The sequence below is a fragment of the Pituophis catenifer genome, unplaced genomic scaffold (assembly GCF_029215685.1).
Source record: "Pituophis catenifer annectens isolate HBS135680 unplaced genomic scaffold, rPitCat1.0.hap2 SCAF_17, whole genome shotgun sequence".
NCBI classification, from domain to species: Eukaryota; Metazoa; Chordata; class Lepidosauria; order Squamata; family Colubridae; genus Pituophis; species Pituophis catenifer.
The window spans coordinates 4381759-4399434 of NW_027256897.1; the positions used below are offsets into that span (position 1 = coordinate 4381759).

General features: G+C 47.8%; 1 protein-coding gene across 1 annotated transcript in view; it reads left to right on the plus strand.

Moving 5' to 3' along the window:
- Positions 1–17676, plus strand: part of RC3H2 (ring finger and CCCH-type domains 2) — a 46583-nt gene that overhangs the window by 22686 nt on the left and 6221 nt on the right. The window contains exons 9-21 of the mRNA XM_070955932.1: positions 402–514; positions 2730–3044; positions 4579–4829; positions 6734–7164; positions 8374–8547; positions 9792–9947; positions 10973–11189; positions 11298–11382; positions 12292–12373; positions 12851–12985; positions 13095–13202; positions 15031–15179; positions 17661–17676. The exon at positions 17661–17676 is cut by the window's right edge and continues 182 nt beyond it. Coding sequence (XP_070812033.1) covers positions 402–514; positions 2730–3044; positions 4579–4829; positions 6734–7164; positions 8374–8547; positions 9792–9947; positions 10973–11189; positions 11298–11382; positions 12292–12373; positions 12851–12985; positions 13095–13202; positions 15031–15179; positions 17661–17676 — 2232 coding nt within the window. The remainder of the gene's footprint in view (positions 1–401; positions 515–2729; positions 3045–4578; positions 4830–6733; positions 7165–8373; positions 8548–9791; positions 9948–10972; positions 11190–11297; positions 11383–12291; positions 12374–12850; positions 12986–13094; positions 13203–15030; positions 15180–17660) is intronic.

Here is a 17676-nt window from a genome sequence, read left to right on the forward strand (position 1 = left end):
CCTCCTCGCTGTCGGAATCAGCTACTAGCTGCACAGGCCGCTGACGGGCCACAACATCCAGTTGGAGAAACCTGCTTTAAGCCCTCTCAAGCCATTAACTGCTTGTTCCTTGAGTGTGTATTTCTCCATGTTGTTCGATTTAGCGGCTGCACAACTCCCAGTGACTCTGGGCCTTTTACATATGAGAATTTGTGAACAGCAAAAAAGCAAAGAGAAAGATTTAAGACGTTGCCGAAAGGGACTGCAGATACGCCCATTTCCCATGTTGCTCCAGAAATAGACTAGCACAACTGTGGTTAACGCCAATGGTCCCCCATAGTGGCATGCCATGTGGTTGACAGAGATAGCCTGGCGCAAGGTTGGCAGTGCCCCTTCACTTCTCTCTTCTCTTCTTTTGAAAGCCACAGCCGAACAGCAAGTATAAAACAAGCCTCTGCCGCGACCTCAGACAGCAGGGCGGGTGTCCTCGCGGAACCAACTGCACCTTCGCTCACTCGCAGGAGGAGCTGGAGAAGTAAGTCTTTTGGGGGGGGGCACCTCCATCTGCCTGGGGCCTACAGAAGTGGCCAAAATTGTGGAAACATTTCGGGGAAAGTGTATTTTCTAAAACTAGCTAATAACTTAAAAAGAGCCTTGGTAGTACAGTGGGTCTAAGGCACCCTGTTATTAAGCTGGTTATTAAGACCAGCTGCCTGCAATTACTGCAGGTTCGAATCTCGCCAAGGCTCAAGGTTGACTCAGCCTTCCATCCTTTCTAAGGTAGGTGAAATGAGGACCCAGTTTGTGGGGGCAATAAGCTGACTTTGTATAAATATACAGATGGATGAAGGCTATTGCTTAACGCATTGTAAGCCGCCCTGAGTCTCCGGAGAAGGGCGGCATATAAATCAAATTTAAAAAAAAAAAAACAGCATTTTTTTTTTTTTTTGGAGTAGTACCATCATAAAATTATATATCAATGGAAAGAGAATTGAATCAAGAATGTAATGCAATCACTTTTATGATGGATCTGCTATTAGAATAGCGGTTACTGAGTCCTTCGGGAGTAGGGCGGTATATAAATCTAATAAAATGAAATGAAATACAGCATAAAGAAGAAAACACGTAGAAGAAACGAGAGATACAAAAATGATCACCATAGGAAAAAAAAAATATATACAAAAATGATCCCCATGTCAGTTAATATTTAATTGGGTAACCTTTAGCATGAATGACGGCCTTACAACGTCTTCCCATGGAGCGAACCAAGTCTTTGAGTTCTACAGCTGTTATCATGTGAAACCAAGATTGAATGATGGCTTCTATTAATTGGGTTTTATTGCTGGGTCGCTTCTGACTAACCAGTTTCTTTAGTCGGCTCCATAGATTTCCAATTGGGTGAAGGTCTGGGCTATTCCCAGGCCATTCCAGCAGTGGAATAGAATTATTATTATTATTTTTTATTTAATTTATATGCCGCCCTTCTCCGGAGACTCAGGGCGGCTTACAATGCGTTAAGCAATAGCCTTCATACTTTTGTATATTTATACAAAGTCAGCTTATTGCCCCCACAAACTGGGTCCTCAATTTACCTACCTTAGAAAGGATGGAAGGCTGAGTCAACCTTGAGCCTGGTGAGATTCGAACTTACAGTAATTGCAGACAGCTGGTGTTAATCACAATGCTATCAGTCTGCTGAGCCACCAGGCCCGTATTATCTTGAAACTCCCCCCCCCCAAAAAAAGTGGTGTTATAAGCCATCAAATCTCAAAAATACACTTTTCCCAAAAGGTTTCCACAATTTTGACCACTACTGTAAGGTCAGCTTGGCAGCCTTGATCCAGCCACGCAAACACACACCCCATTCAGCAATCGGGTTCCAAAACAATTAGAGCAAATCCTTAAAGTTCAGAGCGGGTGAGTGTCATGGCTGCATCTCACCTATCCAAGCTTCCTGAGCTGACAGCCTGCCATTATCAAAGGTGGGGGGAGGGAAGGAAAAATCAGACCATAAGGAAGAAATGGGGGCGGGAGAATGAAAGGCCAGCTGAGCTGTGTGAGAATCTCCAGCCGGCCAAGGTCATTAAAGATACACAGAATTCGGAACCCAGCACCTGTTTTCTGAACAGTATACAAGCACTTCATTGGATATTTGCAGATAACTCGGGGATGGCAGGAGGGAGTGGTGGGTGGGAGAGGGAACTTCCCTTTGTGTTGTCCCAAAGGTGCTTTGTTTTCAACTGGCAACTGGATTTTCTGGTTTTTCTTTGAAGACATTTCGTTTCTCACCCAAGAAGCTTCTTTAGCTCTTTGTGTTGTTTCCATGGGAAAACCTCAGGTTCAGCTTGCAAACTACTTGGTAACCCTTTAAGCTTTGGTAAAGTACAGGGATGCAGTGACTCAGTGGCTAAGACGCTGAGCTTGTTGATTGAAAGGTCGGCAGTCCAGCAGTTCGAATCCCTAGCGCCGCATAACGGGGTGAGCTCCCGTGACTTGTCCCAACTTCTGCCAACCTTAGCAGTTCGAAAATGCAGGTAGAAAAAATAGGGACCACCTTTGGTGGGAAGGTAACAGCGTTCCATGCGCCTTTGGCGTTGAGTCATGCTGACATCTTCGGACAGCGCTGGCTCTTCAGCTTTCAAACGGAGATGAGCACCGCCCCCTAGAGCTGGGAACGACTAACACATATGTGCCAGGGGAACCTTTACCTTTATTCAACCGAGCTCTGCTCTCCACTATGTCCGCTGCAGGTATCGGTTAAGAAACAAGAAAATCGGTGCCGTCACCGCGAGACCCTTCCCTCTGCTCGGGAAAGCCAGCATCACAAGCGCCATCCCCCCCACCGCGGGGAATGTCATTCCCATCATAGGAAACACGGATCCAGCAGGAAAGGCAGTGTCCAACATCAACAGGAGCCCCAGTCCGGAGAGCGTCGGCCCCCAGCTGATTCCCCGTTGTATCAACAGCCCTTCGTTACGGACTCTGGAGCACGTGAAGAAAGGGGGGAAGGCCGTGGCAAATGGCCAGAACCCCACTTTGTCTCCCAACGAGCCTCTGCCTGAACAGTAAGTTCTGGGGCTCCCTTGCCCCCCCCTCCCCCAGGAAAAGGGAAGGATTCCTCCTTTTCTGGATTGGCCCCTTCTGGTCCCTTCTGCTTGGATCAGCTCATGTTGTCCCCTTTTGTTAAATATTTTTTATTGTTTTATATCACATTTCTATGTTGAACAGTGTGTTTTCCAGGTGTCCAAAGTGTTAACATATAAACATCATCATCATAGTAATTATAATCATATGTACATAAAAATTACGCAATAATATCAATCATTATTGAAAAGTGTACTATCTTCCATTATAGATAACCATCAAAATATTTACTAATCGGTTTTTTTTCTTTCTCGTGTAGTCCATATTTCACATAAATCCACTCCTCTAACCTCAATATCTGTCCCTTAACCATTTGCAGAATAGTTCCCATGTTATAAAATATTCCGAGTCTTCTTTTCCTTTGAATTTTTAGGGTTATTTATGGTTATCCATTTCTGCACATTCCAGAATTTTTTTGATTATAATGTAAGGGCTTCTGGATTTTTCCAGTATTGTGCATATACAATCCTGGCTGCTGTTAGGATTAGTGAAAAATTAAATATGTGTTACCCTTATTAAAGTTTCCTGGAAGCATGCCCACCAAGAATATCTCAGGTTTCAAATCTATGTGTTGTTTTGTCGTACTGTGTTTCCTCGAAAATAAGACCCTGTCTTATATTGTTTTGAACCCTGAAATAAGCGTTTGGCCTTATTGCCATGCGCTCAAAAGCCTGATTGCGCTTATTATCAGGGGATGTCTTATTTTGGGGGAAACAGGGTATCTATCTATCTATCTATCTATCTATCTATCTATCTATCTATCTATCTCTATCTTTCTATCTATATATCTATCTGCTATCTATCTATCTATCTATCTATCTATCTATCTATTTATCTGCTATCTATGTGCTATCTCTCTCTCTCTGCTATCTATCTACCTACCTACCTGCCTACCGTGTTTCCCCAAAAATAAGACCCTGCCTTATAATTTTTGAACTCTGAAATAAGCGCTTGGCCTTATTACCATGCGCTCAAAAGCCCAATTGGGCTTATTATCAGGGGATGTCTTATTTTGGAGAAAACAGGGTGGGTGGATAGATAGATAGATAGATAGATAGATAGATAGATAGATAGATTAGATAGATACCGTGTTTTCCCGAAAATAAGACCCTTTCTTATATTTTTTTGAACCCTGAAATAAGTGCTTGGCCTTATTGCCATGCGCTCAAAAGCCCGATTGGGCTTATTATCAGGGGAGGTCTTATTTTGGTGGAAATGGTAATTTCCAGCCACATGTGTATTTTCTTCCAGTATTTTTTTTGCTTTGGGACACGTCCACCACATATGATAATATGTGCATTTCCAACATTGAACAGATTTATTGTTATACATATTTGCTAACCTTGCAGGCGAATAATGCCATCTATAAGACATTTTATAGAGGCTTTCCCCATCTTGTCCCTTTTGAATGCAGATGGCAGCAGCCCTTCATTTAATCTTTCTGATTCTTTACAGTCAAACCGGCTCCTCTCCGAAAACGCCTGTGAGCCAGACCTCAGCTACCTCAGCAGGCCCCATTCCTCCTCCCCCTCCTCCTCTTCCTCCCTCCCCTGCCCTTGCGGGCAGTGAGATAAGCCCCCTTGCCCCCAAACCCAGCCCTTTCACCGCCCGCCTGCCCATCTACCCGGCTCACTCGGAGAGCCTTCCGTATTTCCAGGATCCACGGGCTCACCTCTCCTACGAAGCTCCACCTTACCCTCAAACAGGTGAGCGTCCGGCTCATGGAAGGTGTTTTAAAACAGCAATCCCCAACCTTTCCTAGGTTGGCAGCTCGGCCTGGCCATGGGAGGGAGGGAGCGTGTGGGAGTGGCAGGCAGACGTGTGCATGCACAGCAGTGGTGGTATTCAGCGAACTGGTAGTGGCAACCCCAACGCTATGCCGTCCTATTTAGCTACATTTTCTCAGCCATGTGCATGCTCACCTTTTTGGTGTGCGGTGAACCATTGGTAAACTTCTGTGAAACCCACCTGTGGTACACAGCTCCACCTGTGTGAGTGGCGCACCCACGCACCCTCCGCACGAATGGAGCTCGCGCACAAAACCCTTGTGTGAATGGAGGGCACTCACGCGAACGGGACTTCATGCACCGCTCACGTGAGTGAAGATTTGCACACGCACTTGCCCATTTCGCCTGGGCTTTGGCGGAGTTGGGCCAAGAGCAGTGTTTGCCAAGCTTAACCATTTTAAGATGTGTGGGCTTCAACTTCCAGCATACCCCAGCCAGAATTTGCAGTTGTTGTGGTCCGCCAGTAGCCTGCGGAGCTGGCAGCAGAGTTGGACAGTGAGGAGGCTGAGGAGGAACATGGACCAATCCTGGAGTCTGCAGAAGGCTCGGATGAGGGCTCTGCGTCGGAGGCAGAGATGAGGCCAGGGCCATCTGGGAGTTACGTGCTGACTCCGGAGTCAGACGTCAGTAAGGCAGAGGAGCTCGTTCCCGGTGCGCGCATGCGCAGAGCTGCCAGAAGGCAAGAACAGTTAAAACAAAAGGGACAACTCAGGAGTAAGGCCTGGAGATGATTGGCTCCTCCTATAAGACATAAAGGAGGAGCAAAGGGACATGAGCCTTTGCAGGAAGCAACTTTGTTCGTTCTGGCTGGTTTAAATTCTGAAGCTCCGTTTTGACTCTGTGTTCCGTGTGGTCTTGCAAAGCTAATTGCCAATTAGGTCTTTGGCAGCGTGTTGAGGGAGATAAAGGTGGGTGCTTACCAGCCTTATCCCAAGGGACTGTGGCAGACTTCTGTCGGACTCTTTACAAACTATTCGTGACTCATCACGGGCTGCGAATGAACAGAATTCACAGCCGTTGAAATAACTAATCAGGTGCTTTTTACTGTCTCAGGAAGCCCAGGTCAGAACAGCAGTGAACCAAGAAATAAAAGTACTTGGCTTACAACCGTTCATTTAGTGACTGCTAAAATTGTAACGTGTGCACCAGAAACTGAAACAGCAGCAGCCCGGTGCGCATGCTTGCGGCGGGAAGATGATCTTTGCGGTTTCCAGCGCATGTGTTGTGGCCCGCCAGCGGAGGACCGGTAGTAAAAAAATGCTAAAAAAGTAAAAAAACCAAAAAATTCTGACGATCAGCTGAGTGACACGCGATCTTTGGAACTTTTTTTTTTTTTTAACTTTTTAAAGCATTTTTAACTACCAGTTCTGGAGAACCGGTAGTAAAAAAAAAAAAGCTAAATAAGTAAAAAAAAAAAAAGTTCCGAAGATCGCGTGTCACTCAGCTGATCGTCGGAACTTTTCTTTTTTTACATTTTTTACTACCGGTTCGGCAAACCAGTAGCCATTTTTACTACCGGTTCGGCAAACCAGTAGCCATTTTTACTACCGGTTCGGCAAACCAGTAGCCATTTTTACTACCGGTTCGGAAAACCAGTAGCCATTTTTACTACCGGTTCGAGCAAACCAGTAGCCATTTTTACTACCGGTTCGACTAAACCGGACCGAACCGGGAGCATTTCACCCCTGGACTGCCATCCCTTCTGCCTAGCATCCCTTCTGACTTCAAGAAGTATCCTTGGGGGAGGAGTTCCTAACTTTTTTTCCTTCTGGGCAGGAGGAACTCTCTGTAAGAAGAGTTCAACTTCACTTTTCCTTCTGTAGGATACTATCCAGGCCCCCCGGCGGTCCCCACAGCTGTGCCGCCGTGCCTCCCTCGCTTTGTGAGGTCCAGCAGCGTCTCGGAATCCCCTCTCCCGCCGGCCTCTCTACCGTATAGTGAGCATTACAGCACATTTCCTTCTCGGGACAGACTCACCGCTGCTTACCAACAGGCACCACCGCAGCCAGCCTACGGGCCGGTGCCGCCGGTTCCTTCCGGGATGTACGCTCCGGTTTACGACAGCCGGCGTATTTGGCGACCGCCGATGTACCAGAGGGATGATATCATCCGGAGCAACTCCTTACCTCCCATGGAAGTCACCCACCCCTCCGTCTATCACAACTTTCTGCGGGAAAGATACGGCTCTTTGGACAGCTACTGTTCGGTGCCCTGCCAGGTGCCAGCGGAGCAGAGGGCCGTGCCTTGGGCGAGGGTAAGTGCTGCAAAGCTTAGCCAGGGTGACCACTGTCTTGATTTAACAGATTTAACAGAGTTGGAAGGGACCTTGTAGGTCATCTAGTCCAACCCCCCGCCCAAACAGGAGACCCTGCACCATTTCTGACAGATGCCAGTCCAGTCTCTTCTTGAAAGCCTCCAGTGATGAAGCTCCCACAACTTCCGTTCCATGGGTTGGTTGTTCTCCCTGTCAAAAAATTTCTCCTTATTTCTAGGTTGAATCTCTCCTTGATCAGTTTCCATCCATTGTTCCTTGTCTGGCCTTCAGGTGCTTTGGAAAATAGCTTGACCCCCTTCCTCCTCTCTGTGGCAGCCCCTCAAGTATTGGAAGATGGCTATCCTGTCTCCCCTGGTCCTTCTTTTCACTAGACTAGCCAGGCCCAGTTCCTGCAACCGTTCATCGCATGTTTTAGCCTTCAGTCCCCTCATCATCCTGGTTGCTCTTCTCTGCACTCTTTCCAGAGTCTCCACATCTTTTTTTATAGTGTGTGGACCAAAACCGGATGCAGTACTCTAGGTGTGGCCTTACTAAGGCTTTATAGAGTGGTATTAGTACCTCTCTTGATCTTGATTGTATCCCTCTGTTAATGCAATTTAAGATTGCATTAGTTCTTTTTGATGGCGGCTGCACAGTGCTGGCTCGTATTTAGCTGGTTATCCAGCTAAATACGGACTGGGGTGGGACTGGGATCGTTAAACGAGGACTGCTTGGTGGATATTCTAGAACAGGGGTCTCCAACTTTACGACTTGCGGACTTCAACTCCCAGAATTCCTCAGCCAGCAAGTCAGCAAAGCTGGCTGAGGAATTCTGGGAGCTGAAGTCCACACGTCGTAAAGTTGCCAAGGTTGGAGACCCCCGTTCTAGAGGGCACCCAAGCAGTCCTTGTTTAACGACTCCAGTTGGGCACCAGAATTTCCACGATTAAGCGAAGCCGTCATCGGGCGGAACATCACATGACTGCACTGCTCACCGACCCGAGTTCTGGTCGTCCTGGTTGCGGTCGTTAAGGCAAGGACCCCTTGTCCTGCTTGAATCCTTGGAACGCTTGAGTCGTGGGAGACGAGGTGGGCGGCGGTAAATAAACTTCCTAAATCAATAAATAAACCCAGGGCACGCTCAGAGCAAGAGTGTCGCTTGGTCTTCAGACACACACAGACACACACACTGTTGATCTTCCTTTGTAGGAACCTTGTGGACATCTGAAGCCGGCCTACGAGGACCCTCTCAGGAAGAAGGCAGAACAGTGGGCTCCTTGCCACGTGCCGAAAGTGCCCCTGGTGACAACTTCCACTCTTCCTGCAGCCGCAGCCTCTCCGTCCTCTCCTTCCCCTCTCTTCTGTGTGGACTTCAGTTCTGAAGTAAGGCCCCAGAACCTCTGGGAGGGAGGGAGTGGCCCTTTCTTTCTTTCTTTCTTTCTTTCTTTCTTTCTTTCTTTCTTTCTCTCTCTCTCTCTCTCCTTCCTTCCTTCCTTTGTTTCTTCCTTCCTTCCTTTGTTTCTTCCTTCCTTCTGTCTCCCCTTCTTTCTTTCTTTTTCTTCTTTCTTTCCTTCCTTCCTTCTTTTCTTTCTTCCTTCTTTCCTTTCTCCCCCTTTCTTCCTTTCTTTTTCTTCTTCCTTCTGTCTTTCTTTTTCTTCTTTTCTTCTTTTCTTTCTTTCATTCTTTCTCTCCTTTCTTCCTTCCTTCCTTCCTCTGTTCCTTTCTTTATTCCTTTCTTCCATTTTCTTTCTTCCTTCCTTTCCTTTCTCCCCTTTCTTTCTTTTTCTTCTTTCCTTACTTCCGTCCTTTCTTTCTTCCTTCTTTCCTTTCTCCCCCTTTCTTTCTTTTTCTTCTTCCTTCTGTCTTTCTTTTTCTTCTTTTCTTTCTTTCATTCTTTTTCTCCTTCCTTCCTTCCTTCCTTCCTTTGTTCCTTTCTTTATTCCTTTCTTCCATTTTCTTTCTTCCTTCCTTCTTTCCTTTCTCCCCTTTCTTTCTTTCTTTCTTTCTTTCTCTCTCTCCTTTCTTTCTTCCTTCATTCCTTCTTTTCTTTCTTTCATTCTCTCTCTCCTTTCTTTCTTTCTTCCTTCCTTTGTTTTTGTGTTTCTTTCTTCTTTTCTTCCTTTCTTCCATCTTTATTTCTTCCATCTTTCCTTTCTCCTCCCTTTCTTTTTCTTTCTTTCTTTCCTTTTCTTCTTTCTTCTGCCTTTCTTTTTCTTCTTTTCTTTCATTCTTTCTCTCCTTCCTTCCTTCCTTTCTTTATTCCTTTCTTCCATTTTCTTCCTTCCTTCCTTCTTTCCTTTCTCTTCTTCCTTCCTTCCTTCCTTCCTTCCTTCCTTCCTTCCTTTGTTCCTTTCTTTCTTTTTTCCCTTCCCTTTTGCAGTCTGGGAGCAGGTAATATTTAGTCAGGTGAAAGGACCCAAATACCCTGAATATATTCATCCTTTCCTCCCATTTTTCTCTTCTCCCCTGATGGTTTCCATCACATGCAATCAAATCGCTTTCTTTTCCTCTTTCATTCCGTCCATCACTACCCTCCCGTGTCTCTGGAAAGTCGCCCAAGGCTGACCAGGATGCTCTCTGCAAGATGGTCAGGCTTTGTTTTTTTTTCTCACTCCTGCTTCTTGCAGTTCAGCGAGAACTCCAGCGGCTCGAGCGACACCAAGTATGAAGATGGGCAGCTGTGCCAGTACTCGCCCTGGTCCTGCAGCACCATCAGTTCATGCATCAGCGCGGTTGAGGCTGAACCGAAGGACGTCCTGGCTAAATCCACCACAATCCTCCTAGTAAGGCCGCATCCTGTAGAGATTCTCAGCATTCAGGTCATGAACGTCCCAAAAGTGCTTTTCAAAAGGCAGGTCGACTTCCTTTGTTTTTGTTTTTTTCCTTGTAGATGTTTCGCTTCTCATCCAAGAAGCTTCCTCGCTTCACCTGTAGAACCGAAGAAGCTTCTTGGATGAGAAGTGAAACTTCTTCAAGGAAAAAAAAAACAAAGCCCAGTTGCCTTTTGAAAAAGCACCTTTAAGATGTCCTAGAGCAAGGCAAAGGTTCCCCTTGCACATATGTGCTAGTCGTTCCCGACTCTAGGGGGCGGTGCTCATCTCTGTTTCAAAGCCGAAGAGCCAGCGCTGTCCGAAGACGTCTCCGTGGTCATGTGGCCAGCATGACTCAACGCCAAAGGCGCACGGAACGCTGTTCCCTTCCCACCAAAGGTGGTCCCTATTTTTCTACTTGCATTTTTTTTTTACATGCTTTCGAACTGCTAGGTTGGCTTACAATCTTTCTGGACTGTAGCCTTCTGGCAGAAGATACAGAACAATTAAAACTCGGACCACACGTTTTCTGAGTAGTTTTTATCCCAGAGCTATAATGGCACTCAACAATGAACTAAAGGGCCACCATCAGTGAGATTTTGGACAGCATGACTTGGTCTGTTGTGTGGATGTTTGGATGGTTCAGGGGTGGGGAATTTGTGGTGTGTTTGGGGATTGTTATGTGTGTTGGACCTGGTCTTTGGGTGTTAACTGAATTTCGTTGTATGGGTATCCTGCGTATACACATACAATGACAATAAAGTTATTATTATGGCAGAAGCTGGGACAAGTAACGGGAGCTCACCCCGTTATGCGGCACTAGGGATTCGAACCGCTGAACTGCCGACCTTTCAATCGACAAGCTCAGCGTCTTAGCCCCGAGCCACCACGTCCCTTTTAGGATGTCCTAGAGGTGACCTAAAATGATCTTGGGAATCCAGAAGGATCCTTCGGAGCTGGTGTTTCTCGTGCCCCTCTCAGCCTTCCCTTCCATGCAGGATCTGGACAGCGGAGATCCCAAGAGGCCGGCAGCGCACCTCTTTGAAACCCAGAGGAAGGCCAAGGACGAAGATCCCATCATCCCTTTCAGTGACGGGCCAATCATTTCCAAGTGGGGCGCCATCTCCAGGTCATCACGGACGGGCTACCACACCACAGACCCTGTCCAGGCAACTGCTTCCCAAGGAAGTACTACCAAACCCATCAGCATGTCAGGTGAGGACAGCAGAACCTTCAAGGGGAGGGAGGGAGGAGGAGGAGGAGGAGGAGAGGAGCAGGGCAAGCCCCCCCCCCCCGCTGAGCCCCATCCTTTGCCTCCTACAGATTATATCCCCAGCATCAGCTCGGTGGACTTGAGGTGGAGCTGCTACGCGTCCGATTCAACTTCCTCAGCACCTTTCATAGAACGGTAGGCGGAATGGGCTTCCCGGATAGATCCAGCCAGGGATGAGCTCCGGGCTCCCCAGCCCCTTGCTTGTTCATGGAGGAGAGCCAAGGAACCCCAGTCTCCTTGGCAAGGGAGAACAGTCTCCATGGTGGCAGGACACAAAATCTTTTGAGATTTACCTGGGGAGAAAATGCAGCTTTTCCCACGAGATGTTCTTACCCAGTCTTAACAGAAACAAGAAATAGACTCCTTGTCCCGAAAAAAAACCCTCTTTATTTATCACCTGTGAATTAATGGCATTCACACACCGAAAAGTCCAGGCAAGAGTCCTTCAAGGAGTTAACTGCATTAACAGACCTTATCAGTTACTTGGGATACTTGCCAGGCCGGGAGCTTCCAGCCGCGAAGCTGTAAATTAAGTTCTGGCAAGCAGTCTTTGATGCACGAAACACAATGAGCAAAATCTTCAGAAATACGAACGGTTGTCTCCTACGACCACCCGTCCCCTTTTCCTTCTATTTATTCCCCAGCCAAGGAGGGGCCATTTAGCATCCACGTGTGCTTTGCTTCCTGAGTCGACTCCTTGTCCTCCGTTGTTCTCCTCTCCTAAGTGCTCTGCGCATACGTGCATCTGGAACAGTCCCCAGCTGTTCTTCCTCCTCACTCATGTCAGCCTCCAAAGGCAGCTGCCTCTCCAGTGACTGGGAAATGTCGGACAGTCCTGGCTCTATCTCTGCGTCCGACACAGAGCATCCATCAGAGCCTACTCCAGAACTGGCCCAAGTCCCTCCCCAACCTCCTCATCGTCCGAGTCTCCCACCAGCTCCACTGGCAGCTGGCCGGCCACGACACAAGAGGCCTTCTTGCAGATGCATCCGGGGGGGGGGGGCAAAGGTCGAGGCTTGGCTTTTCTTCTTCTCTCTTTTCAAGGGACCAGTTTGTCTCTCCCGAGGAATCCGCTCCCAAAAAGCACTCGAGCACCGGAGACCTCCTGAGCACTGAATTACAACAGGTACAACTTCCCCCCCCCACCCCTCCCAAAAGTCTGGGTATTTGGGGAGGGAGTGATTTTAGCAAGTGTTCTTCCTGTGATTCTTGGAGCCAGGAGCGCAGCTTCCTGATTGAAAACAGGATCCACAGCAGGTTCAGTTGAACTGGTAGTTTAAAAAAAAGCTACCAGTTCAGGCAAACTGGTAGTTTAAAAAAAAAGCTACCGGTGCATCCGAACTGGTATTTCTGACGATTCTGCTTTCTAGCGAAGCTAAATCGCGCGGCACAGCTGTTCCTTCTCCCCTCGCTGTTCTACTTACCTAGTGAAGTCTTCTTTTTCCGCGCGAAGCGTGCGTTTGGCGCGGACCTCGCATGTTGGGGCAGCGAACCGGTGGCGATTCACCATTGATCCACGGCTCTGGGCAGGGAGAGAGAGAGAGCACAACTATCTCCCCTGACCATTTGGGGGGGGGGGCTCCTGCTCTGCTTTTCCACACAGGCCAAACGTAACTCGGTGCTGCTCCAGAGAGAGGCCAACGCCTTGGCCACGCAGCAGAAGTGGGACTCCCTGAGCGAAGGCAGTGCCCTCACCTTAAAGCTCTTAAGCAAGGAAATGGAGCTGAGGAATGGGCAGGTAAGGAGGCTTTTCCTTTTTCCACCACCCCCCGCCCTCCGTATCCACTGCACCGAGACGTGTGTCGTTCCAACCTCTGTTTTACGTTCCCTTCCTGCTCCCTCCCCAGGCCGACTCCCCCGAGGGCAACACGGGCACCAAGTCTAAACGAGACATTGAGCTGGAACTTTCGTCGCTTGACACGGATGAGGCCGAGGGGCAGGGAGAGCCAATGGAAGTACGTTCTCTCGATTCTACCCATGCTTGGGCTGTTTTGTGTCTCCTGCCCCCAGGAATGTCAGAGTGGTACCAGTTCTTTCAGTTCAGATAGCCCACTGTGTCAAAGACCACAATTCCATAGAAGGCTGAAGTGAAGTCGCCCATTGTAATTCTTTATTTATTTATCAAATGTATTTAGCCAATTTATCTCACAATAGCAACAGTACTTAGATTATATATATTGATTCATGTTGCTTTACAGCCCTCTCTAAGCAGTTTACAGGGTCAGCCTATTGGCCCCAACAATCTGGGTCCTCGTTTTAACCACCTAAAAAGGACAGAAGGCTGAGTCAACCTTGAGCCGGTCAGGATCGAACTCCTGGCAGAGGCAGAGTGAGCCAGCAACACTGCATTTTAACCACTGTGCCACCATGGCTCATAGATGGATGGATGGATGGATGGATGGATGGATGGATGGATGGATGAATGGGATGGATTCGATGGATGGATGGATGGATGATAGATGATAGACAGACAGACAGACATAGAGATAGAGATAGATAGCGATAGTACTTAGACTTATATACCGCTTCACTGTGCTTTTATAGCCCTCTCTAAGCAGTTTACAGAGTCAGCCGATCGCCCCCAACAATACGGGTTCTCGTTTTAACCACCTCGGAAGGACGGAAGGCTGAGTTAACCTTGAGCTGGTCAGGATCGAACTCCTGGCAGTGGGCAGAGTTAGCCAGCAACACCACATTTTAACCTCTGTGTCACCATGGCAGATAGATAGATAGATAGATAGATAGATAGATAGATAGATAGATAGATAGATAGATAGATAGATAGACAGACGATAGACAGACAGACAGACAGACATAGAGATAGATAGCAAGAGCACTTATATACCTCTTCACAGTGCTTTTATAGCCCTCTGTAAGCGGTTTACAGAGTCAGCCTCTTGCCCCCAACAGTCTGGGTCCTCATTTGACCAACCTCGGAAGGATGGAAAGCTGAGTCGACCTTGAGCCGATCAGGATCAAACTGCTGGCAGTGGGCAGAGTTAGCCTGCAATACTACATTCTACCCATTGTGCCACCATGGCAAGGAAGGAGGAAGGGAGGGAGGGAGGAAGGTAAGAAAGAAAGTGAAATGAGAGGGAGAAGAGAAAGAAGGAAGGGAAGTAAGCTATAGCCATTGCACTTATATACCGCTTCACAGTGCTTTTACAGCCCTCTAAGCGGTTTGCAGAGTCAGCCTCTTGCCCCCCAACAGTCTGGGTCCTCCTTTTACCGACCTCAGACGGACGGAAGGCTGAGTCAACCTTGAGCCTGGTGAGAATCGAACTGCCGACAGTCGTCAAGTCAGCAGAATTGGCCTGCAATGCTGCATTCCAACCACTGCACCCCACGAGACGTGACTTACAAGAATCCAGTAAAGCATCACTATCAATGCAGTCTCTGGTGTCAGAGAGCAGAGGAGAGCGAAAGATAAACTCTGAAACTTTTGCCTGCTAAATCCCTTTGAAGCCCGGTTGTCGTGGAAATGAGGGGAGGGGGGCACATTCCTGGGAAATGACAAGGAAAAGAAGTCTGAAGAATGACTTGGAAGACAGCCAATGAGAAGCAGAGATTTGGGGATCGGAAAGGGAGGGATTGGGAGGCAAAAGTTCAGTTTTGTCCGCGTGGAGTCATGATCCGGTGGCTGAGCTCAATTAAAGAAAGATTTCCTTAAAGATTGGCAGTTTGGAAAGTCATTTAATTTTGAGATAGCACCGCAGTCTGACACCTGGTTAAAAACATCCTACCCATAATTGTCTTTTTTTTTTTTTTCCTTCCCTGCTCTAGGAGATGCTGGGCCTCCAGCTTGGCACGAACAGTCAGAACGATCACCTCTTCAGTGGGTCGGCTCTGGAGAACGGTCACCCTGCGGAGCAGCCCCCAATGGACGCCAGGCAGGCCAAGAGGCCATTCCTCCATGAAGAACTTGCTCTTTTGTGAGTGTGGGGCGAAATGGGAAGGTAGCGCAAGACCTCAGGGCAAAGATTCGCCTGCACGGAAGTTTTCATCCACACAACTTCCCGTCCATTGGTCTTTCTTTGCTGTGGGTGGAGCTTCTCATATCTGATTCTTGCTATCGGTTCGGGCCGGTTTACCCGAACCGGTAGTAAAAAAAAAAAAATGCTTTAAAAAAGTTTTTTTTAAAAAAAGGTTTCCACTTGATCGTCGGAACCTTTTTTAAACTATTTTTAAGCATTTTTTTTACTACCGGTTCGGACAAATAGGTAGTTAAAAAAAATGCGTTAAAAAAGTTTTTTAAAACTTAAAAAGGAAAAGAATCTTTTTTAAACTTAAAAAGATCCCGATCGTGGGCACAGCTGATTGTCACAGCTGATCGTCGGAACTTTTTAAAACTTTTTTTTAGTTAAAAAGGCTAAAACAATGTCGGCTGGCGGGCCCACGGGGGAGGGCCTTCTCTGTGGCTGCCCCGGCTCTCTGGAACCAATTACCTCCTGAAGTCCGAACCGCCCCCACCCTATTGGCCTTCCGGAAAGCGGTGAAGACCTGGCTCTTCCGGTAGGCCTGGGGCCTTTGATCTCGTTATAGTGATCTTGCGAGACGCGGCCACAAATTGGAGTATATGTGTTTTAACGTTTTAATGTTTTAATGTCTTCTTTTAACTTTTGTATGGGGTATTGTTGCATTGTTTTATTCTCTGTTGTAAGCCGCCCAGAGTCCCTTGGGAGTTGGGCGGCATAGAAATGCGACAAAATAAAATAAATAATAAATAAATAAATAAAAGTTTTTAAAAAGTTGGCCACACCCACCCAGTCACATGACACCCACCAAGCCCACAGAACTGGTAGAGAAAATTTTTGAATTTCGCCACTGCCCCAAACCATTGTTAGATATCAGGGCTGAGCCATGTCCTACCCCAAAAGAGAAGTGGACTTCCTTAGTTTGTTTTTTCCTTGAAAACATTTCCCTTCCTCGGTTCAGAACTGAAGAAGCTTCCGGGATGAGAAGCGAAACATTTTCAAGGAAGAAAAATAAAATAAACCAAGAGAATGCCGTTGAAAAAACATCTTTGGGGACAACCATGATTTGGATGATTGAGAATATGTGTGTGTCAAACATTTGTCCCCCTATCCTACATTTTTGTATGTCTTTTCTTAATCATGTTCACGGCCGACAAGTCTCCAGACCATCTAAAAACTCTTCATCTAGTAGTCCCAAAGGTGCTTTTTTAAGAGGCAGCTGGACCTTCTGGTTTTTCTTTGAAGACGTTTCGTTTCTCACCCAAAAACCAGAAAGTCCAGTGCTTTCTGAAGAGGCAACTGTGAAGGTGAAGAAGCTTCTTGGATGAGAAGCAAAATGTCTTCAAAGAAAGTCCAGTTGCCTCTTTAAAAGCACCTTTGAGACAACCTGAGAATCTCCATAGACATATTCATCTAGTACCATGATGATTAATGTATGACACGCGTGCCACAGGTGGCACACGGAGCCATATCTGCGGGCACATGAGCCATTGCCCTAGCTCAGCTCCAGCGCACATGTGTGCACCAGCCAGCTGATTTTCAGCTGACCCCGCCCACACCGCCCCGCCCCTCCTAGGAGTCTCCGTGCAGCCCGTTTTGGATGCCAGGTAAGTACAGGGCTTGCGCAGAGGCTCTGGGAGAGCGTTTTCGACCCGGGGGGGGCGAGTCTGTTTTTGCCCTCCCCAGGCTCCAGAGGCTTTCACAGGCCTTCCAGACCCACCAGAAGTCGGGAAACGAGCCATTTCTGGCCTCCGGAGGGCTTTGGGGGAGCGGGGGAAGCTGTTTTCGCCCTCCCCAGGCTCCAAGAAAGCCTCTGGGGAGGGCGAAAAACAGTCCTAACGGTCCTCCCGGAAGTCTGGAAATAGGCTGTTTCCGACCTCTGGAGGCTTCAGGGAGGCCTGCTAGACCCAAAAAGGGCACGGGGGGTGGGGGGTGTTGCATGCGCAGGCACAGAGAGCGCAGGGGTGGTCGTGGGTGGGGGGCATTGAATTATGGGTGTGGGCACGTGAGGAAAAAAAAGTTCGCCATCACTGATCTAGTACTTGTAAGGATTCTAGACAGGGATGGGATTCATCCGCTTCGTGAGAACTGGTAGTTTCGGCCAGCGGCTAGGCCCGCCCTTCCCCCACCCTGGAGCTATCCCGTCTTATACAATTGCCGTGTTTTTGACACTGTGTGCAAGGCGTGCGTGAGCTAAGCGAGCATGCACGCTTTCTCGCTCACATTGTCGATTCTGGACAAACCGGTTTGTTAAATTATGCGAAGCCCACCAATGATTCTAGTCATCTGCCTTACCTCCACCATGAAAGACCTCTCTAGGACTTGATAGCTCTTCTTTCCTCTTGACAGAACGCAGGCGAAGAAGCTCCTGCGCAGGCAAAGGAGCTTGTGTGACCAGGTTTCCTTTTGCTTTTCCCCACCCACCCACCCACCCACCAGGGAGAAGCGGAAGGGA